The sequence below is a fragment of the Osmerus mordax genome, chromosome 14 (assembly GCF_038355195.1).
Source record: "Osmerus mordax isolate fOsmMor3 chromosome 14, fOsmMor3.pri, whole genome shotgun sequence".
Lineage (NCBI taxonomy): Eukaryota > Metazoa > Chordata > Actinopteri > Osmeriformes > Osmeridae > Osmerus > Osmerus mordax.
Genome location: NC_090063.1, coordinates 17,843,222 through 17,866,302, shown reverse-complemented (window position 1 = coordinate 17,866,302; position 23,081 = coordinate 17,843,222). Strand labels below are relative to the sequence as shown.

General features: G+C 51.3%; 2 protein-coding genes across 2 annotated transcripts in view; both read left to right on the top strand.

Annotated features, from left to right (window-relative positions):
- The first annotated feature begins 373 nt into the window (after window positions 1-373).
- On the top strand, window positions 374-11,087 carry usp38 (ubiquitin specific peptidase 38). The gene is made up of 12 exons (XM_067250618.1): window positions 374-465; window positions 1,408-2,140; window positions 2,245-2,380; window positions 3,101-3,230; window positions 4,167-4,268; window positions 4,568-4,726; window positions 6,918-7,105; window positions 7,198-7,291; window positions 7,752-7,858; window positions 8,335-9,082; window positions 9,173-9,646; window positions 10,908-11,087. The coding sequence occupies exons 2-12, from the start codon at window positions 1,459-1,461 to the stop codon at window positions 11,085-11,087; spliced, it is 3,000 nt and encodes a 999-aa protein (XP_067106719.1). The 5' UTR covers window positions 374-465; window positions 1,408-1,458.
- Window positions 11,088-14,344: 3,257 nt separating this feature from the next.
- The window catches only part of LOC136956620 (GRB2-associated-binding protein 1-like), a 38,873-nt gene continuing 30,136 nt past the window's right edge, over window positions 14,345-23,081 (top strand). The window contains 2 exon segments of the mRNA XM_067250544.1: window positions 14,345-14,662; window positions 14,852-14,975. Coding sequence (XP_067106645.1) covers window positions 14,904-14,975 — 72 coding nt within the window. The 5' untranslated portion in view covers window positions 14,345-14,662; window positions 14,852-14,903.

The window sequence follows — 23,081 nt, the reverse complement described above, 5'->3', positions numbered from 1 at the left end:
TCAGAACTTCAACTTTTACCAGTTTTTTTTTTAAATATGACAATCTGTACTTCTACTTGAGTGAAGGATGTGTGTACTTTTGCAATCTTTGATTACAAGGTGGAATGTAAACTAAAATCGATCAAATAGAAACATAATTAAAAACAAAAAAAACACTGGTTATACCATGGAAAATGTTTCAAGCTAAGGTTAGGTACTGTTAAAAATATTAACATTGTAGCCATATAATATTCAACGTAGGAACGACGAATCGCTAGTAGGACAGAGTTGCACGCAGGCAATGACAAGACGAACATCCCAGAGCAAAGGGTCTTTCCATCTCCGCTGGTTCATTGGAATGACGTTTCTTATGTTTTAAATCAGCTGATTCTCTTCACAAGTCGGATCAAAAAATAACTGCCGAATCTGTCAACGTATTTTGACGGTTCGAAAAAGAATCATTGGACACTGTCATGATTTATCGGGGTAAGTTATTGTAGAAGCTAGCTGGTTTGTTTTTGAGAACTACCTAGCTAGCTGAACAGCTGTATTTCTGCTAAGTCAGTGACATCCCCGGCCTGCTTTGTTTCCATTACACAAGCTAGCTAGCTTTAGCCTTGATAGCTCTACAGCTTTAATACTCAGCATAGGCAGAAGCTAACTTTAGCTTGCTAACATTAACAAGTTACACTTTTAATGTTATTGATAGCAGGGAGATTTGACAACAAGTTTCCACCTTGTTTTGAATGCTAGTGTGCTAGCTATTACAATATAGAACATTCTCACAGACAAAGCAGAAAGACTAGGAAGCCGGCTATAGCGATTTGAATACTTACAAACATTTTGTAGATAACAATTTATAACAAGTGAGTTTGTTTACAAAATGATTTGATTATGAACGCTGGCATAATTTAGCGGAGCTAATGTCAGCAGTAGCTAGTCTGCTAGCCTTGGAAAATGTACCTAACGTTAGCCACAGGTTGCTAACGTCAACTAATATTTATTGGGCAACAGTCGTGTTGCCTCTGCTAGCACACTATGCATATCTCATCGAAATGAAAACTAACATGCCGGAGAGCACATCTGCTAACTCGCTAGTAGCTATGTCCTGTCACAGCTAAATCAAGCTCTCTCTCTCTCTCTCTCTCTCTCTCTCTCTCTCTCTCTCTCTCTCTCTCTCTCTCTCTCTCTCTCTCTCTCTCTCCTTAGCTATGTGTTCACCTTAGATCATTATGAAGGTGATATGTATAACGTCACCTTATATTGATCTATTGAAGGATCTATTGAAGGAACCAGCATTCCTATAATTGTTAAACGGTTTGGATAGTTCTCTAGCTATTGTTTTATCTCCTGATTACCAGATCCATGATGCTCTGTCAGAATGTCACTAAATACCTCTTTTCCAACCTGTGTCTTTCTCCTCCTAAGGGCTGTATTTACTTCCAAACAACTTCACCTCTGCTCTGTAGTCCTACCGTCATGGACAAGATTCTGGAGGCCCTGGTGGGCTCCTCCCACTCGGTGCCGGTGAAGAAGGCCATCGTGAAGAAGGTGGTGGAGGCGGCAGAGAAGGAGGCCACAGAGGAGCAGTGCCAGGCGCTGTACAGCCTCACCGCTCGCCTCATCCTCCTGGGAGAGGACACCTTCCAGAAGCAGGTGGGCTTCCAGGTCCTGGAGGCCTACGGCCGCTACCACCGGCCCGCATTCGAGCGCTTCTTCACCCGAGACTTTATCCTGGGGCTCCTTCAGCAGGGCTACGGGCCCCTGGACCGCAAGGACCCAGCCCTGGTGGACTACATTCACTGCTGCCTGCGGCTGCTCATCAGCTGCCCGTCAGTGCTGGAGATCTTCCGCCTGCTGCAGACGGAGGTGCTCAGGATGGTGTGTGAGAGGCCCAACCCCGCCCTCTGCGCCCGGCTGGCTACGCTGCTGTCAGACTTCGGCCAGTGTGTCCCCAGGGACAAGGCGGCCATCTTGTTCTGCCAGCAGCTGGTGAGGACCATCGGCTACTTCCACTGCCCGGCCAATCAGGAGCGGGAGCTGAGAGAGTACGTGGGTCAGGTGACCAAGGTGGGGACGCTGCTGCAGAACATCTGGAAGGCGGAGCCTACAATGCTGCTGCCCTCTCTGCAGGAAGTGTTCTCCATCATCTCCACCACAGGTGAGGCCCTCAGGTGTTCTCCATCATTCCCTAGTGGAGCTGCAGGTGGACTACCACGTCATAGTGTAGATGTCTCATGTCTAGGTGTCTCTCCCTGCCTGTAGACCCGTCCTTCGAGCCGTCCATTGCCCTGGCCAGCCTGGTGCAGCACATCCCTCTGCAGATGATCACCGTGCTCATCAAGAGCCTCTCCACTGACCAGAACGTCAGGGACGCCAGCATGACCAAGGCCCTCTGCAGGTGTGTCTCTGTCTGCCTGCCTGTCTGTCTGTCTCTGTCTGCCTGTCTGTCTGCCTCTCTGTCTGCCTCTCTGTCTGCCTGTCTGTCTGCCTGTCTCTCTGTCTGTCTCTGTCTGCCTCTCTGTCTGCCTCTCTGTCTGCCTCTCTGTCTGCCTGTCTGCCTGTCTCTCTGTCTGCCTGTCTGTCTGCCTCTCTGTCTGCCTCTCTGTCTGCCTGTCTGTCTGCCTGTCTGTCTGCCTCTCTGTCTGCCTCTCTGTCTGTCTGCTTCTCTGTCTGCTTCTCTGTCTGCCTCTTTGTCTGCCTCTCTGTCTGCCTGTCTCTCGGGAGAAAACAGGACAACGGCAGATATGTTTTTTTTTTTTTTTTAAGATGTAGTTAAGGCGGCAGGCGTGTGTTGCTTAGGCGGCCGCCTTAACTGAAAAGTGCTGCGGGAAACCCTGATCCAGCCTCTTAATTTTTCTCTCAAAGTGCACCAGATTGATGCATTTAACTTTAACATTTTATACATTTTCTTCTGGGAGAGCATGCCCCTTTTGACCCCTGACCTGTTTGCATGCCTGCTGTCTGCCTGTCTGTGTCAATATGTGTGTCTTGTCTGCCTGCCTCTCTGTCTGCCTGTCTGTCTGCCTCTCTGTCTGCCTGCCTCTCTGTGGCTGAAACCAAACAATCAATCATCCTTCAGGAAATAAATTCTAAACTATTGTTCCTGGTGTGAGTGCAGGATGATAGACTGGTTGTCGTGGCCGCTGGCACACCATGTGGACACTTGGGTGATCGCCCTGCTGAAGGGGCTGGCCTCCGTGCAGAAGTTCACCATCCTCATAGACGTCACCCTGCTGAAGATAGAGCTGGTAAACAACACACCACACACCGCTGGTGATGTGGACGTGGTCTGGTAGCTGATATGTTACTGGTAGCTGAGATGTTTCTTTACACTGTGTCTGGTATCTGAGATGTTCCTTTACACTGTGTCTGGTATCTGAGATGTTCCTTTACACTGTGTCTGGTATCTGAGATGGTCCTTTACACTGTCTGGTAGCTGAGATGTTACTTTACACTGTGTCTGGTAGCTGAGATGGTACTTTACACTGTGTCTGTTAACTGAGATGGTCCTTTACACTGTCTGGTAACTGAGATGGTACTGGTAGCTGTGGATAGGTGAAGTTCAGTGGTGGAGTTGTTAACAGGAGATCAACCCTGCGCTCGTCACTGTGGATCAGAATGTCTTCTGAATGACTAAGTTACAGATGTGTAGCTGGACCTGTAAAGAGTTTGTTAGTTGGTGTGTGTGTGAGCTTGTTGGTGGTGTGTGTGTGAGCTTGTTGGTGGTGTGTGTGTGTGAGCTTGTTGGTGGTGTGTGTGTGAGCTTGTTGGTGGTGTGTGTGTGAGCTTGTTGGTGGTGTGTGTGTGAGCTTGTTGGTGGTGTGTGTGTGAGCTTGTTGGTGGTGTGTGTGTGACCCTGTTGTTGTGGTGTGTGTGTGACCCTGTTGTTGTGGTGTGTGTGTGACCCTGTTGTTGTGGTGTGTGTGAGCTTGTTGGTGGTGTGTGTGTGACCCTGTTGTTGTGGTGTGTGTGACCCTGTTGTTGTGGTGTGTGTGACCCTGTTGTTGTGGTGTGTGTGACCCTGTTGTTGTGGTGTGTGTGACCCTGTTGTTGTGGTGTGTGTGACCCTGTTGTTGTGGTGTGTGTGACCCTGTTGTTGTGGTGTTTGTGACCCTGTTGTTGTGGTGTGTGTGACCCTGTTGTTGTGGTGTGTGTGACCCTGTTGGTGTGTCCTGTGTGTGCAGGTGCTGAACCGGCTGTGGTACCCCATCGTGAGGCAGGGGGCGCTAGAGGTCCTCGCTCACATGCTGCTCAGCTTCCAGCATTCTCCTGAGGCCTTCCACCTGGTACCTCCTACACACACACCCTAACCCACCCGGTACCTCCTACACACACATCCTAATCCACCTGGTACCTCCTACACACACACCCTAACCCACCCGGTACCTCCTACACACACATCCTAATCCACCTGGTACCTCCTACACACACACACCCTAACCCACCTGGTACCTCCTACACACACAACCTAACCCACCTGGTACCTCCTACATACACACCCTAATCCACCTGGTACCTCCTACACACACCCTAACCCACCTGGTACCTCCTACACACACACCCTAACCCACCTGGTACCCCCCAGGTTCTTCCTCACGTGCTGCCTCTGGTCCAGTCTCTGAGGAGTGACGGGCTACCCAGCAGCAGTGCCTTCCTGCTGCAGTTCACTGAGCTGGTCCACTGCATGATGTACCAGTACTCTGGCTTCCCAGACCTCTACGACTGCATCCTGGACGCCATCAAGGTGAGGTCCACACAGGCACAACTCTTGTTAATATGGAGGCCATCAAGGTGAGGTCACAAGGGTGTACTAATCACACAGTTTAGGGCTCTAATGTATCTTGGTACTCGGTAGCACTGGTGCTCCTAACTTTCAAAAGTAAGGAGCATCAGCAAAGAGCACCCACCTATTATTTTCATATAGTCTTTTCAGCTCTTCAAATTTGTTACGTGCTAGTTAGCTCCCTGTCATGTGTCTACGCAGTGCATCCATGACAAGGAGTGATGGGTGGGTTAGGGTTAGTGATGGATGGGTTAGGGTTAGTGATGGATGGGTTAGGGTTAGTGATGGATGGGTTAGGTTAGGGTTAGTGATGGATGGGTTAGGGTTAGTGATGGGTTGGGTTAGGGTTAGTGATGGATGGGTTGGGTTAGGGTTAGTGATGGATGGGTTAGGGTTAGTGATGGATGGGTTAGGGTTAGTGATGGATGGGTTAGGGTTAGTGATGGATGGGTTAGGGTTAGTGATGGATGGGTTAGGGTTAGTGATGGATAATCAGAGATGGGAAGTTACAAAGTACAAATACTTTGTCACTGTACCTCAGTAGTTTTTTCTGGCATCAGTACTTCACAATAGGGTTAGGGTTATTTTTCTGACAACTTTTTACTTTGTGTCTGTATTTTCTACTTCTTTCATTTAAAGTAACGAGCCAGGCTTGATAAATATTATTTCTTGTAATTGCGTGCCTTTTTTAATTTCCTGGTTATCACGCACAAGAAACGTAAGCTAGTCTACAAAGCTATCAAGGAGCTTTTTTCTTTTTTTTTGACTCATAAAAGGTTGCATCATTGATGAGGACTCTACTGTACTGTACTGTACTCTGCTTTACTCGACTGTTTTAGGCTTCTCTGTTCTCCTCCCTCCTCTCCTCTCACTGTGTGAAAAAATAGTTTTGAAAAAAAGGTACGTAATGGATGACAGGGAGTTGGATACTGAGAATAGAGACATTCCTGATCACCCATGGCCAAATATGGGAGATGTTCGAAATTGTTGGTGTCAAAAAGTATTCTGGGCGAATGCGCATAGTCTTTTCTGCATTTAAGTTAAGAACATAAAGATGAAGTTTAATTGGTGATGTAACTTTGGATAGAATGGTCAGCTCACAGCAGGCGAACTATGCAGTAGGCTAATCCACTATAATAATCACGCATTTCTTCAAGCATAATGCATAAGTCACGTCAACAACTTCCGCTAGCGAGCAGTTACGTTAGCTCAAGTTCTCTCACGCAAAATGCCGCTTTTTGGTGATCTTCCCAAAATGAAAATTAACGATGTACATAGTATTCTATGTTAAGCCCTTCATGCAAGAGGTAAAACTGTACAATTCGAGCTACATTGACAATTACGAAGGCAAGGTTTATCTAACTCTAAATGACTAAATGTAACTCACACAGTAAAGTAGCTAGATAGCTAACGGATTTGAGCAGTAACATTAGCTAGGCTAGCTAGTTTATGATTTTTAGCTACATTATAATGATATGCTCAATTATCTGATTTTCATCTTGCTTGCTAGTTAGTTAACAGATAAATAATAGGTCTGTCATATATGTTCCTTATGGACAATGTAATGTAACATGTCTTTCTAACAAAACGGGAGAAATGTCCGTGAGGGCGACCTGTTATCGATTGAGTGTAGGGTTAAGAGAGCAATAGCTAAGGGTTAACAACCTGTTCTGGTTATAAAACTTCTCCGGAAGTTCTAGACCTGGGCTATTTTTTCACGGAAATATGGATCACTGTCGTGTGCATATAACTACTTAGCAAGCGTTTTGTAACAAAATGACAAATGGTCGCACCATAACGATTTGCACAAATGCTCTCAAATATATTTTGAGGTCACACAGATATGATTTCAGGAGCATATTAGACCAAAATGGTCGCAATTTTGAGCCCAGCAGCTAATGGTGTGTGTGTGGTGCCTGTGCTGTGTGTGTGTGTGTGTGTGTGTGGTGCCTGTGCTGTGTGTGTGTGTGGTGCCTGTGCTGTGCTGTGTGTGTGTGTGTGTGTGTTGCCTGTGCTGTGTGTGTGTGTGGTGCCTGTGCTGTGTGTGTGTGTGTGTGTGTGGTGCCTGTGCTGTGTGTGCGTGTGTGTGTGTGTTGCCTGTGCTGTGTGTGTGTGTGTGTGTGGTGCCTGTGCTGTGTGTGCGTGTCTCCAGGACCTGCCCAGGCCCAGTGAGGAGCAGATGAAGCTGGTTCTTGACCAGGCAGCCTGGACGTCTCAGCCCAGCTCGTCTGGAGTGGTGCAGCTGGCAGGGCGCTCTGAGACTGGACGCGCCGGCCTGGTCAACTTGGGCAACACCTGCTACATGAACAGCATCATCCAGACCCTGTTCATGGCCACAGAGTCAGTCATACACACACACACACTCTCTCACTGCCTCACACTCTAATGGAGTATTGATCAACCAACCAACCTCACCTCCCTCCATCTCTCAGTTTCAGGAGGCAGGTTTTGTCGCTACGCCTGAACGACGCCCACACACTGATGAAAAAATTACAGCTGCTCTTCGCTTTCCTGGCCCACACTCAGGTCTGCTCCCTCCCTCCACCCTCCTTCCCTCCACCCTCCTGCCCTCTCTCCCTCCACCCCTCTCTCCCTCCACCCTCCTTCCCTCTCTCCCTCCATCCCTCTATCCATCCCACCCTCCTTCCCTCTCTCCCTCCATCCCTCCCACCCTCCTTCCCTCTCTCCCTCCCTCCACCCTCCCTCCCTCCACCCTCCTTCCCTCCACCCTCCTGCCCTCTCTCCCTCCACCCCTCTCTCCCTCCACCCTCCTTCCCTCTCTCCCTCCATCCCTTTCTCCCTCCCACCCTCCATCCCTCTCTCTCCCTCCATCCCTCCACCCCCCTCTCCCTCCACCCTCCATCCCTCTCTCCCTCTCTCTTTCCCTCAATCCCTCCATCCTCCACCCTTCCTCCCTCCACCTCCATCCTTCATCCCTCCTTCCCTCCCTCCCCTCTTTTAAAGGGTGTGTGTTTGTGTCCTCCAGAGGGCAGCGTTCTCTCCAAGGAGCTTCCTGGAGGTGTCCCGCCCCCCCTGGTTCAACTCTGGCTCCCAGCAGGACTGTTCTGAGTACCTCCGTTTCCTCCTGGACAGGTACCTGTCTGTCTGTCTCTGTCTCCTGGACAGATGTCTGTCTCTCTATCTCTCCTGGACAGGTACCTGTCTGTCTCTCTCTCTCTCCTGGACAGGTACCTGTCTCTCTCTCTCTCTCTCTCTCCTGGACAGGTACCAGTCTGTCTCTCTCTCTCTCCTGGACAGGTACCTGTGTCTCTCTCTCTCTCTCTCTCTCTCTCTCTCTCTCTCTCTCTCTCTCTCCTGGACATATACCAGTCTGTCTCTCTCTGTTTCCTGGACAGGTACCAGTCTCTCTCTCTCTCTCTCTCTCTCTCCGGACAGGTACCAGTCTCTCTCTCTCTCCTAGACAGGTGTCTGTCTGTCTCTCTGTTTCCTTATTTCGGTCTTTCCTTCTCTTTAGAACAGCTGTACTGAACCCAACCCACTATAGCCTCCCTCCCTCCCCCCACTCCCACCTTCACACCAGTGACCCACACCTGTTTCCTGTCACCAAGGTTACACGAGGAGGAGAAAACCCTCCAGGCCCTCCTGCCGGCCAAGCCAAATGTCGTCTCCCCCGACTGTGACCCTGGGGGTGAGGAAGAGGGGGGCGGGGCCACACTAATCGAGCGGATGTTTGGCGGTCGTGTGAGCACGGAGGTGCGCTGTCTGACCTGCCACAGTGTGTCAGAGAACCAGGAGCCCTTCACCGACCTGTCCCTGGCCTTCAGGCCCTCCGACGATCCCCGCCGCCCAGCCCAGGGGTCCGTTAACGGGGGTGGTGAGGAGACAGCCGCCTCGCCCGCCCACACTCCTTCACCCGCCTTCCCCACCGGCCATGTTGGGGCTGCGGCCGGCGAGCAGCCGTCTCTGTCTGTGCCCGACCTTGTGAACTACTTCCTGGCCCCGGAGATCCTGGACGAGGACAACGCCTACTTTTGCGAGCGCTGCGGCGCACTGCGGCGTGCAGAGCGGGGGATGAGGGTGGTTGCGGCGCCTGAGTACCTCATCCTCACACTGCTCCGCTTTTCTTACGATTCCTCCTGCCACATCCGACGCAAGATCCTGGACAACGTCACCATCCCTCCTCTCATGAGGCTGCCTGTCCATGCCCCCCCATCCCGACATGCCTCCTCCCCCTCCTCCCCTCTGCAGGTGGACTCTCCAGAGAGCAGCGAGAACCTGGCAAAGAAGCTGAAGCCGTCGCGGAGAGAGGAGGAAGAGGAAGGGAGGAGAGAGGTAGAGGAGAGGGTAGAGGAGAGGGTAGAGGAGAGGATAGAGGAGAGGATAGAGGAGAGGATAGAGGAGAGGATAGAGGAAGGGAGAGAGGGAGAAGGAGAGGGAGAAGGAGAGGGACATGAAGGAGGGGGGGTCCAGTCCATACCGTATGTCCTCAGCTCGGTGGTGATGCATTCTGGGATGTCGTCGGAGAGCGGTCACTACTACTCCTACGGACGCAACCTCACGGGGGCGGAGCCGCAGGTGGCCAATCACTGCTCCCTGGGGGCGGAGCATGCTGACGGGGAAGCAGAGTTGAGCTTAGCCCCACCCAGACAGGAAGTGGGAGTGTTAGGGGCTGGCCACGAGGCCAAGGATTGGCTGCTGTTCAATGACAGCAGAGTGACATTTACGTCGTTCTGTTCGGTGCAGAATGTGACGAGTCGCTTCCCCAAGGACACGGCGTACGTGCTGGTGTACCGGCGGCAGCATGCCCCGGCCTCGCACAGTAACGGGGGAGGGGCCAACGGCTTGAGGCTGGGGGCGGAGCCACCACTGCAGAAGGAGCTGATGGACGCCATCACCAAGGACAACAAGTTGTACCTGCAGGTGGGTCTCACCTGTAGTCTCTCTCTCTCCCTCTCTCCACCTGCAGGTGGCTCTCCCCTGTAGTCTCTCTCCCTCTCCCTCTCCACCTGCAGGTGGGTCTAACCTGTAGTCACTCTCTCTCCCTCCACCTGCAGGTGGGTCTCCCCTGTAGTCTGTCTCTCTCTCTCCCTCTCCACCTGCAGGTGGGTCTAACCTGTAGTCTCTCTCTCTCCCTCCACCTGCAGGTGGGTCTCACCTGTAGTCTCTCTCTCTCCCTCTCTCCACCTGCAGGTGGCTCTCCCCTGTAGTCTCTCTCCCTCTCCACCTGCAGGTGGGTCTAACCTGTAGTCTCTCTCTCTCCCTCCACCTGCAGGTGGGTCTCCCCTGTAGTCTCTCTCTCTCTCCACCTGCAGGTGGGTCTAACCTGTAGTCTCTCTCTCTCCCTCTCCACCTGCAGGTGGGTCTCACCTGTAGTCTCTCTCTCTCCCTCTCCACCTGCAGGTGGGTCTAACCTGTAGTCTCTCTCTCTCTCTCTCTCCACCTGCAGGTGGGTCTAACCTGTAGTCTCTCTCTCTCCCTCCACCTGCAGGTGGGTCTAACCTGTAGTCTCTCTCTCTCCCTCCACCTGCAGGTGGGTCTCACCTGTAGTCTCCCTCTCTCTCTCTCCCCTTCTGTGTGTGTGTGTGTGTCTTAGAGGTCTGTCTGATCTGTGTGTGTGTCAGAGGTCTGTCTGATCTGTAGGTAAAGCTTGTGTTCATGAGTCAGTGTCTGACTCAAACTCCTGAGTCATTGAGCGGTGGGACTGGGGCTGGGACACAGTCAGGTTAAGGTTTATGTAGGGTGACCAGACGTAAGAATGCGTCCGGCAGGGATTCCAAAATTGTCCGGGATTTTGCCTTTTCGGTTATTTGTGTTTCTCTGGGTCTTCCACAAACTATTACTATTAGAGAGAACTGTCAATTTGATCAGATAGTGCGGCAGAACGACCAGCACCTACCCCCACCCCGTCGACCCGACGAAGTGTCCTCTTTTTCACAAACTCAAATCTGGTCACCGTAGTTTGTGTGTAAAGAAGTACACTGGCTATCACTGGTTCTATCTAAAAATATGATTATAATCTCAAACTTGAATAAATACATTGTAATCCTTACTGAGCTACCTTTACACTAACTTCCCCCAGCGTCTGACTATGCAGTCACATGTGGATACTGCTCTTCCTTTTGCTTCTGCCTCACCTATGACCTATGCGCTCATTGGCTGACCTCTTGTTTGCGTCCAATAGGAGCAGGAGCTGAGTGCTCGGACCCGGGCCCTCCAGGCGTCCTCGGCATCCTGCTCGTCCCGCCCCCACGGCCCCGATGACAACGACCCCCCCGGCAGCTGTGGCCCCTCGGGGGGAGGAGGGGGAGGGGGAGGGGGAGGAGGAGGGGGCTTCAACACTGTCAGTAGACTGGTGTTCTGAGGGAGGAGAGACAGAGAGAGGGGGGGATGGAGAGAGAGAGAGAGAGAGAGAGAGAGGGGATGGGAGGAGGAGGAAAGGCGAGACAGAGAGGAGGAGAGGGGAGACAGACAGACAGACAGAGAGAGAGAGAGAGAGAGAGAGAGAGAGAGAGAGAGAGAGAGGGGAGAGGGGGGTGGAGAGAGAGGGGATGGGATGAGGAGAAAGAGGGGAGACAGAGAGAGAGAGGGGATGGGAGGAGGAGAGAGAGGGGAGACAGAGAGAGAGGGGATGGGATGAGGAGAGAGAGGGGAGACAGAGAGAGGGGATGGGAGGAGGAGAAAGAGGGGAGACAGAGAGGGGATGGGAGGAGGAGAGAGGGGAGCCAGAGAGAGAGGGGATGGGAGGAGGAGAGAGAGGGGAGAGGGGGTGGAGAGAGAGAGAGGGGATGGGATGGGATGAGGAGAGAGAGGGGAGGGGAGACAGAGAGAGAGGGGATGGGAGGAGGAGAGAGAGGGGAGACAGAGAGAGAGGGGATGGGAGGAGGAGCGAGAGGGGAGACAGAGAGAGAGGGGATGGGAGGAGGAGCGAGAGGGGAGACAGAGAGGGGATGGGAGGAGGAGAGAGAGGGGAGACAGAGAGGGGATGGGAGGAGGAGAGAGGGGAGACAGAGAGAGAGGGGATGGGAGGAGGAGAGAGAGGGGAGACAGAGAGAGAGGGGATGGGAGGAGGAGAAAGAGGGGAGACAGAGAGAGAGGGGATGGGAGGAGGAGAAAGAGGGGATGGGATGAGGGGAGACAGAGAGGGGATGGGAGGAGGAGAGAGGGGAGACAGAGAGAGAGGGGATGGAAGGAGGAGAGAGAGGGGAGACAGAGAGAGAGAGGATGGAAGGAGGAGAGAGAGGGGAGACAGAGAGAGAGGGGATGGGATGAGGAGAGAGAGGGGATGGGAGGAGGAGAGAGAGGGGAGACAGAGAGGGGATGGGAGGAAGAGAAAGAGAGGGGAGACAGAGAGAGAGGGGATGGAAGGATTAGGCCTGTTCTTAGCTATAATGATTTCTATATTTGGGGATAAGAGAACGTTCTTTCCTATATGGAACATTTGTTGCAATAAATGTACAGAAAATCTGCTTTCAATAATCATGGAATTTAAACTGTTTCCATTAGTACTGTGTACAGTGGCTATTGGTATGAAAATACAATTGTAATTCATCCTTTAATACAAAGATGTTTTCCAAGCTGTTTTCCAAGATGTATTTGCAGGTATGATGATTTGCAGGCTGACATAATATAATTTAAGTTTGAGGTTATTCTTGACAACATTGATTCTGATACCATAACTGATTACTAGCTGTTAAGTTATTCATTCAGGGAGATTTTTCTTTGTGTAGATTTGATGTGCCTTTTGATACATAATGCAGATTTTACCAACTGAATTGGACTGGAAGTGTACCTCATTCTTGCTGTACAATGTTCATAGTATAAAATGTTAATGACATTTTAAACTGTAAAAACATATTGTTGAAAGTGTCTTCTTTTTGTTTGTTTCTTGTCACAGACCAGCTGCTAACTTTGCTAACCCTAATCCATTTGGTCCAATCAATGCCACTCAATAATTCATCCTCTCATCCATTAGAGTTCCAGTTGATTGGTGTGTGGGTTAGGGGTAGGGTTAACTGTTATAATGAGCGTTTGGTAGGGACGCTGTTGCACTGAACAATCACACTGGTATATTAATTTGGGTGTATCGGACACAAACTTAGACACACAAATAGACACAAATTAAGACAGACACATTTAGGCAGATCCTAACCAGCATTACCAGTGAGGTTTTCTTACATTTAGTCATTTAGCAGACGCTCTTATCCAGAGCGACTTACAGTAAGTACAGGGACATTCTCCCGGAGGCAAGTAGGGTGAACTGCCTTGCCCAAGGACACAACGTAATTTTTCACGGCTGGGAATCGAACCAACAACCTTCTGATTAATAGCCCGACTCCTTAACCGCTCAGCCATCTGACCCCCCTGACCCGGTCTTCACCACCAAGACCTTGTTGTAACACCTTGAACATTCAATACGATTCATTGTCTGCTGTTGGTAAGAGTGTTCCTCCTGTTTCAGGGACTGACATTCCCTGATGAGCCTGCAGGTCTGGATGACCAGGTGTGTGTAGACTGAACACAACTCTACATGTGTCCATGTGTGTGTGTGTAGACTGAACACAACTCTACATGTGTCCATGTGTGTGTGTGTAGACTGAACACAACTCTACATGTGTCCATGTGTGTGCGTGTAGACTGAACGCAACTCTACATGTGTCCATGTGTGTGTGTGTAGACTGAACACAACTCTACATGTGTCCATGTGTGTGCGTGTAGACTGAACACAACTCTACATGTGTCCATGTGTGTGTGTGTAGACTGAACACAACTGTACATGTGTCCATGTTTGTGTGTGTAGCCTGAACACACACCTTTTCATGAGGGGCTGGAAACATCCAAGGACGCAATGAAGTTTCTGGGAGTGATGTACTTTCTGACGTGATGCGTGTGAATCTGTTCAGATGTGACGCTTGTGCGTCCTCCTCCTCCTGACTTCATCACGGTGGTCTGACAGGCGTAGAGCGTAACGTCCTTTAGGGAGCTGATTACCATAACAATGCTGTTCCTTACATAGCCCACCCCACCCAGCATCTTAAAGGGGATGAGATAGGGAGTTTTGACAGACACAAATGAAAGACCCAAAAAATCAATATTTACCATTTACTGAGGCATGCATTTTGTATTTCAGATCATGCTGTTGGTGGACAGTATAATAATGAGAAGAATATGTAACGTAATAATAACAGAAATAATATGAGGTGTTATTGTTGTAACCCTACTCTACATGTTTGGTATCTCTGACTGGTTCGGCAGCTCGGCACCGCTGGAGGTGGTTTCTTCGAGCACATACCACTGCGCGCGCATTATGGTAAGTGTAGTTTGCACGTCTGCCATAATGGACGTGCCCTCGCTAACACAAGTAGAGTTTGTAGTTTTCGCCGGCCATCGTTGCCCGTCAATTATTTTCCTTTGTATCCTGACCTTATGAAATTAAACAACATTAATAAAAAGTACGTAAGCTTATTCGGAAGCAAACGGCTAACAATTGAGAACTACATGTCCCATGGTTGAATCTCCATTTTTCCCTCCACGCGCCTCTCCCTCCACGCCTCCTCTCCCTCCACACGGCTCCAGAAGCGGCGGAGTTTAGGAAAAGACGGAGCTGAGCTGTCAATCATAATTAAGGAACCACGCGGACTGAAACTGGGAGGAAGGCCCACAGCATTCTTGGTGAAAAAGCACCGTGTGGGATAAATATGCGTCCGAAACAGAAGAAAATAAACACCCAGTTGCGCAAAGAAGGGTTGGTTCCACTCTGATTGAAATTGCAAAAACCCGTAACAGAACGCGAAACTTGTCGAGTTTCACTTGCTGGCGCCAGGCTTGATTCGACTATTCTGATTGGAAAACGAAAACAAGGGTCCGGTGTTCGGCAGGAGGCACACTCCCGGAGGAAGGCAGCCGCGGAGGTTTGCTAAACGACGACAACTTGGAAATGTGTGTGACTGTTCAGGATTCTTATTAGATTATTCGTTGTTTGGTCGATACGTCTTCTCTGTCGGTGACTCGCAGAGAGACTGTCAAGGGAGGAGTGACGGCATTATTATTTTACCGTCTCCCTAGTCTGCTAATTCAACATTTGAACTTTTTGTACTTTGCTCGAAGGTTTTCCTGTTTATTTTCCAGAGCCCCCAACTTCGGCTTCCACAACCCAAACTTGTTGACTTGAGGAGCGAAGATGAGCGGGGGAGATGTGGTGTGTTCAGGCTGGTTGAGAAAGTCGCCTCCTGAAAAAAAGTTGCGACGTTACGTAAGTGATTTCAACTGTATCCATATTGTTGCCACCATGCAAATCTAACCGCGGTGTAACAGCGTCCGCTCTCGCCGAATCACTGCTCTTGAATGAAAGCGGCTGCTTACACGCTTGTTTATTTGCCGTTTAAACGGAGGCTGGTTTGATGAAGTCAAATTTTGTACTTGAAGTTGAAGTAAGAGCACGTAATTCAGAACACACCCAAACTATCAGCGGGATCCATTGCTTTTCCAGTCACGAGACTCACGTTCACACGTCTCAGGAACTCGCGCGATGCAACCCATACAGGGAGACATCTCTTTTATCCATATGGGAAGTCAAATAATCTTGTTTGTATTGTGATAGTTAATGCGCACGCCTCTGCTTACAAATGCCAACGGCTGCTAGCAGAACTACGCAGATCAATGTTGTGAAACTATCCCACAGAAGTCCTCCTGCTGGGCAGGAATGTGTGTGGTTAGGATCCCTAGTTCCTGGTCGGCTGCTCATTAGCACATGTTGTTTCTGCTGCAAGGAGAGGAAGCGGTCAAGGTCTTTATCTGTCTGAGTAGAGCTCCTGGAAGAGTTGGTGACACAAAGAGAAATAGGCACACACTGCCTGCTGTATATTAATGTTGACAGGCCAATATAGGTTACCTCCTGTTGAAAGTAATAACAGCCTTTTCTCAATGTGTGTGTGTGTGTGTGTGTAGCCTATTACCTCAGCTGGCTGGCTGTGTGTGTGTTACCTCAGCTGTATCTGAGCTGATATTTGATCTGTTATCTGGAGAATTCTGTCTCATCACCATGGTGCCCAGGACACATACCAGAGGGGAGGCTGGTAGAGCTGCCAGCCCTCCTCACCTTCCTCACCCAGCCCTCCTCATCTTCTTCACCCAGCCCTCCTCATCTTCCTCACCTTCCTCATCTTCTTCACCCAGCCCTCCTCACCCTCCTCATCTTCCTCACCCAGCCCTCCTCACCCAGCCCTCCTCACCCTCCTCATCTTCCTCACCTTCCTCACCTTCCTCACCCTCCTCATCTTCCTCACCCAGCCCTCCTCACCCTCCTCATCTTCTTCACCCAGCCCTCATCTTCTTCACCCAGCCCTCCCCACCCTCCTCATCTTCCTCACCCAGCCCTCCTCACCTTCCTCATCTTCCTCACCCAGCCCTCCTCATCTTCCTCACATTCCTCACCCAGCCCAACTCACCTTCCTCATCTTCCTCACCCAGCCCTCCTCATCCTCCTCATCTTCCTCACCTTCCTCACCCAGCCCTCCTCATCTTCCTCACCTTCCTCACCCAGCCCTCCTCATCTTCCTCACCTTCCTCACCCAGCCCAACTCACCTTCCTCATCTTCCTCACCCAGCCCTCCTCATCCTCCTCATCTTCCTCACCTTCCTCACCTTCCTCACCCTCCTCATCTTCCTCACCCAGCCCTCCTCACCTTCCTCACCCAGCCCTCCTCACCCTCATCTTCCTCACCCAGCCCAACTCACCCTACTCATCTTCCTCATCTTCCTCACCCAGCCCTCCTCACCCTCCTCACCTTCCTCACCTTCCTCACCCAGCCCTCCTCACCCTCCTCATCTTCCTCACCCAGCCCAACTCACCCTACTCATCTTCCTCACCTTCCTCACCCAGCCCTCCTCACCCTCATCTTCCTCACCTTCCTCACCCAGCCCTCCTCACCCTCATCTTCCTCACCTTCCTCACCCAGCCCTCCTCACCCTCCTCATCTTCCTCACCCAGCCCAACTCACCCTACTCATCTTCCTCATCTTCCTCACCCAGCTCTCCTCACCCTCACTCCAGGTCTTAGCTTACAGCTGGTGTGTTGTCTTAGTGGGATACCGGATCTCTGTGGATATTTGCGTTAGGGCCTGTCTACTAGCGGTAGGGCTGCATGTTTTCACAGCAACCACTGTTTCCAAGAAGCGCCTTTCTCTAGAAGTAATCTCTGCCTGTCAATGAACTGGCCTCATGCCAGCATATCATCAGGAAATATCAAAAGATATCCTTCCTGTTTTATCTCACACACGTTTTACAAGTTTGTGTGTCTTCTGGGGCTCCAGCACCACCCTCGGGTGGAGTTCTCCAGAAGCGCAGACGCCTCCAGGGTGGAGTTCTCCAGAAGCGCAGACGCTTCCAGGGTGGAGTTCTCCAGAAGCGCAGACGCCTCCAGGGTGGAGTTTTCCACAAGCGCAGACCCCAGATCCTCTCCTCTGCCAGTCTGACTGCAACACAGTTAGCTCTCTCAGTGGAAACTCCTCTGAGCCATACCAGCGTGTTGGTGTCTTGTCAGTAGTTGAAGCGGTTGGTGAAAGGTAGTGGCTGTGTGTCAGAGGACCCGGGTTTGAATCCTGGAGGGGTGAGGGAGGGAGAGAGGACACTTTAGGGCTGATTGGTCAAACTGAACCTCCAACAGACCAATCACAGCAGCGGCACTCAGAGGAAACCAAGTAGGGCAACCAGCTAATTACATGAAGGACTTGGGTGAGGTCAGGTGACAAGGCACTGCTGAAGCGCTATTAATGGGCAGATCACAATAGTTTCCATGTAGTTGTGATGATGAGGATGATGATGATGATGTGTTGCTAACTGATGGTGTTGCTAAGTGAAGTACCAGTCAGGGCTCCATCCCTGTCCCACCCATCATCTTCCCTCCTTTCCTCTCTTCTCTGCTATAAAGACTGTTATTGTAACTCTCTCTTTCTCTGTCTGTCTTTCTCCTTCTTGGTTACAACTTAACCGAATCCCTCTCCCCCCCAAACATCCACGCTTCCATCTTTCTTTTGCTTTTTGTTTGTAAAACTTTATTTGAGTTCTTGTTTCAATACGAGTAAGTGGGATCCAAAATGGTTGTTGTAATGTAACTGGTGTCTAGCTGGCAGTTTTGACTGCCCAATAAAGATATTTTTGAAGTCAGTCTCTCTGTCTGTCTTTCTGACTGTTGGACTGTGGCTGTGCTGCTGTTCAGGCACTGTTCCTGTGAGCCTGTGTTAGCCTGTGTGTTATTTGATAGGGGTGCCAGGGGTCTTTAACAGGAGAGGCTGGAGGATGTGTATGATCCAGGAGGAGAGAGGGAGAGAGGCCAGGAGTGGAGAGGGAGAGAAAGAGAGAGAGAGAGAGGGGAGAGAGGCCAGGGGTGGAGAGGGAGAAGCAGGGGAAGGGAGTGGAGAAAGGGAGAGAGGCTGTTTAGTTTGGTAGCTGGAGCTCTCTGGGGGTCATGGCTTCAGTCTGCTTGTAGGGGTTCTCAGACCGTGTGTGTGTGTGTGTGTGTGTGTGTGTGTGTGTGTGTGTTAAACCCAGTCAGGACGTTACACACATACTGAGACTACAAAATGTATGACATTTCTTGGCAGAAAAATCTTTCGACTAAGGCTTAGAGGTATTTTCGTCTACTGTTTTTGTATCAGATTTTATGTACTAACATTTAGGTTTAAGCTTATGTAAAAAAACAACAGTTGCATTTCTGTAGAACAGTGTTTTCAGTGTTGTCCTGCGATGCTGTGAGGTTGGCTGTACCTCCCACACAAACCCAAGCCTGAGATTCCCCAGCTAAAGAATCAAAATGTTTCTCTACAAAAACCCCATCAGCTCTAGTTTTCCATCTGTCCTCTCTCCCTCTTGTTCTCTCGTTCAGTTTCTATTTCTAACACTTCCTCTTTCGTTTTTCTTTTCTCTTTATCTATTTACAGTGACAGAATGTCTCATTTAAATAGAGGTGGGAGGTAAGAAAGAGGGAGGTAGGGATGGAGAAGGGGGGGGGGAGGAGAAGGGGGGGAGGATGAGAGGGGGAGGTGAAGGGGGAGGCAGGTGAAGGGGCAGGTGAAGGGGGAGGCATAGTGTACCGGCTGTATCTCCCACAGCATTGGTTGCGTGGTGTTATCTGTCGTGCTGCAGGAGGAAGTGGAGAAGGTAAAGACCTGCTTGGTTCCTACCTAGGTTCTAGCAAGAGAACCCTGAGGTCTCTGTGTGTCTGGGTTCTAGCGGGGAACCCTGAGGTCTCTGTGTGTCTGGGTTCTAGCGGGGAACCCTGAGGTCTCTGTGTGTCTGGGTTCTAGCGGGGTTCTCTGAGGTCTCTGTGTGTCTGGGTTCTAGCGGGGAACCCTGAGGTCTCTCTGTGTGTCTGGGTTCTAGCGGGGAACCCTGAGGTCTCTCTGTGTGTCTGGGTTCTAGCGGGGAACCCTGAGGTCTCTGTGTGTCTGGGTTCTAGCGGGGAACCCTGAGGTCTCTGTGTGTCTGGGTTCTAGCGGGGAACCCTGAGGTCTCTGTGTGTCTGGGTTCTAGCGGGGAACCCTGAGGTCTCTCTGTGTGTCTGGGTTCTAGCGGGGAACCCTGAGTTTTTTTCTGAGCAGGACTGACAAAAGTCTGTAGACTCAAGTGATTCCTCTCAGCTGTTAGGGTTAGCCTCTCTTCCTCCCCTCCTCTCTTCTCCTATTTTCCCCTCCTTTCTTCCTCTCCAAGCAGTAGTTGCCTTCCACAGGGCAAGCTCCGTGCAGAGCTGCCGGCAGCACAGGGCTGCAGCTCCGTGCAGAGCTGCCGGCAGCACAGGGCTGCAGCTCCGTGCAGAGCTGCCGGCAGCACAGGGCTGCTGCTCCGTGCAGAGCTGCCGGCAGCACAGGGCTGCAGCTCCGTGCAGAGCTGCCGGCAGCACAGGGCTGCTGCTCCGTGCAGAGCTGCCGGCAGCACAGGGCTGCAGCCAGGGTGGAACAACAAGCCCTCTTTTCTCCCCCCTTATTTGTCAAGTTGAGGATTCGTTAAATCTGCTTAACGTGTGGTACAGGAAACAACGACTTTTGTTCCAGCTAAACCCTCACGTGGACGAGGAAGGAAACAAACAAACAAGCGTTTATAATGCGTTGGCCTCTTAGCCTGGCCAGGATAGCTAGCACTGCTACGGTAGTCTTCCACGCTAGCTAGCACTGCTACGGTAGTCTTCCATGCTAGCTACCACTGCTACGTTAGCCTGCCCAGTCTAGTTAGCACTGCTACGGTAGTCTTCCAGGCTAGCTAGCACTGCTACGTTAGCCTGCCCAGTCTAGTTAGCACTGCTACGGTAGTCTTCCAGGCTAGCTAGCACTGCTACGTTAGCCTGCCCAGTCTAGTTAGCACTGCTACGGTAGTCTTCCAGGCTAGCTAGCTTCCTTAGCGAGTGCTGGTGCTGTGGAAATGATGTGGGTTGGGCCATTAATTATTAAATGTCCATTACAAATAAGTGTTAAAGATATAAAACATTAATGGCCGCCTTACTGCAATGCATTGTCTGCAACTGTTCATCCTAAGCTTGTTCAGATGGAGCTGGCTAACCAGGTTAGGCTAACTCCCCTCACAGTCATCACACCTCACATGAACTCATGAGGCTCAAATGACACCAGCTGACCACCCTGTGTGTGGACACTGTACCATATCAAGTTACAGGGGCTCCCCTTCTCTCTCACTGGAAACACGAGGTAGTCTGGCTCAGCCTGGCCCCGATACGGGAATGTTGTTTTTACTCATCAGAGGTGGAACTGTGTAACTCCTGCAGGAGAGGTGGAACTGTGTAACTTCTGCAGGAGAGGTGGAGGTGTTTCAGGAGAGGTGGAGGTGTTTCAGGAGAGGTGGAGGTGTTTCAGGAGAGGTGGAGCTGTGTAACTCCTGCAGGAGAGGTGGAGCTGTTTCAGGAGAGGTGGAGGTGTTTCAGGAGAGGTGGAGCTGTGTGACTCCTGCAGGAGAGGTGGAGCTGTTTCAGGAGAGGTGGAGCTGTTTCAGGAGAGGTGGAGGTGTTTCATGAGAGGGTTCTGTGTCGCTTACTCTGCTCGTCTCTGGTTTGCTGTTTCTTTCCCAGCATGGGGCAGCGCCGAGGCCACCCTAAAGCACTCGGGCAGGTCAGTGAACATCTTAAGTATCTGCGGTCGGGGCTGCCCAGGTGACTAAATCAAAAACCCCTGTAGGACTGAGAAACCTGTCATTGCTCGTGTGTGTGAAGTGTTTGACTGTATTTTGGGAAAGCCCTCACAGCCAGACTCTCTCCCCCTTCCCTCTACCCTCCCATACTGACCATATGCAGCACAGATGACAGAAACCTCTCTAGAATGTCAGATTCTCTCCTCAGGACTATATTTAGGCTGCTTTCATCCCAGGAGCAGCCATGACATCATCTGCTGTAGGACTTCTAGTGACATTACAGCCATATGGACAGTATGTTTAGGTGAACTGACCCAGTTGGTACTCGGGCTGTTAAAAGTAGTGTTGTTAGTGAGTGCTGTTTCCTTGGTGAGTGTCTGGGAGCTGGAGGTGTCTGGTTCTGGTGTAGCTGTGATCAGAAGGGCAGCAGGCTATATTAATAGACTGCTGTTGTCATAAGGACCCAGTCTATTTCCAGAGTCGTGGCTTTGGTAGTCTGGTCTGCCATGTCCTGGTGTACTCTAATCTACTGTGCTGTAGCATAGTGTGCTGTACTGGATTGTACTTTGCTGTGTTTCTGCTATGTTCTACTCTGCACCCAGAGTGTGTGTGTGTGTGTGTGTGTGAGAGAGAAATAGAATTTCAATCAATATACCACCTCAATATACCACCTCAATATACCACCTCAATATACCACCTCAATATACCACTCCATCATGGAAGCCACTCCAGAGGGAAGAAGAGAGAGGGATGGTGGAGAGGGAGAGAGAGGAGGGAGAGATGGCGGGAGAGAGAGGAGGGAGATATGGCGGGAGAGAGAGAGGAGGGAGATATGGCGGGAGAGAGAGAGGAGGGAGAGATGGCGGGAGAGAGGAGGGAGAGATGGCGGGAGAGAGAGAGAAGGGAGGGAGGGATGGCGGGAGAGAGAGAGGAGGGAGGGATGGCGGGAGAGAGAAGGAGGGAGAGATGGCGGGAGAGAGAGGAGGGAGATATGGCGGGAGAGAGAGAGGAGGGAGGGATGGCGGGAGAGAGAGAGAGGAGGGAGGGATGGCGGGAGAGAGAGGAGGGAGATATGGCGGGAGAGAGAGAGGAGGGAGGGATGGCGGGAGAGAGAGGAGGGAGATATGGCGGGAGAGAGAGAGGAGGGAGGGATGGCGGGAGAGAGAGAGAGGAGGGAGGGATGGCGGGAGAGAGAGAGAGAGAGAGAGGAGGGAGGGATGGCGGGAGAGAGAGAGAGAGAGGAGGGAGGGATGGCGGGAGAGAGAGAGAGAGAGGAGGGAGGGATGGCGGGAGAGAGAGAAGGAGGGAGAGATGGCGGGAGAGAGAGAAAGAAGGAGGGAGAGATGGCGGGAGAGAGAGAGAAGGAGGGAGAGATGGCGGGAGAGAGAGAGATGGCGGGGGAGAGAGGAGGGAGAGATGGCGGGGGAGAGAGGAGGGAGAGATGGCGGGAGAGAGAGAGAAGGAGGGAGAGATGGCGGGAGAGAGAGAGAAGGAGGGAGAGATGGCGGGAGAGAGAGAGAGAAGGATAGACGCAACGGGGCTCCTTTATCAAGAGGTTCCACCTCACTGATGCCCCTCTTCCTGTGTGAGCCACTGATGCCCCTCTTTCTGTGTGAGCCACTGATGCCCCTCTTCCTGTGTGAGCCACTGATGCCCCTCTTCCTGTGTGAGCCACTGATGCCCCTCTTCCTGTGTGAGCCACTGATGCCCCTCTTCCTGTGTGACCACTGATGCCCCTCTTCCTGTGTGAGCCACTGATGCCCCTCTTCCTGTGTGAGCCACTGATGCCCCTCTTCCTGTGTGAGCCACTGATGCCCCTCTTCCTGTGTGAGCCACTGATGCCCCTCTTCCTGTGTGAGCCACTGATGCCCCTCTTCCTGTGTGAGCCACTGATGCCCCTCTTCCTGTGTGAGCCACTGATGCCCCTCTTCCTGTGTGAGCCACTGATGCCCCTCTTCCTGTGTGAGCCACTGATGCCCCTCTTCCTGTGTGAGCCACTGATGCCCCTCTTCCTGTGTGAGCCACTGATGCCCCTCTTTCTGTGTGAGCCACTGATGCCCCTCTTCCTGTGTGAGCCACTGATGGCAACCAGATGGCTGGAGAGAAGAGACGAGAGAGGGGGGGGGATAGAGGGATGATGGTAAAAGAGGGAGGGAGGGAGGGAGAGAGAATAAGGGGAGGGTGATGGTGAGCGAGAGAGGGGGAACCCTACATACCAAAAAAAATGACT

Coding starts and splice junctions, on each gene's coding strand:
- usp38 (XM_067250618.1), top strand. CDS start 1,459: ATGGACAAGATTCTGGAGGCCCTGGTGGGCTCCTCCCACTCGGTGCCG. Junction 4,269..4,567: donor CTCCTGAGGCCTTCCACCTG/GTACCTCCTACA, acceptor GGTACCCCCCAG/GTTCTTCCTCACGTGCTGCC. Junction 7,292..7,751: donor CTTTCCTGGCCCACACTCAG/GTCTGCTCCCTC, acceptor TGTGTCCTCCAG/AGGGCAGCGTTCTCTCCAAG.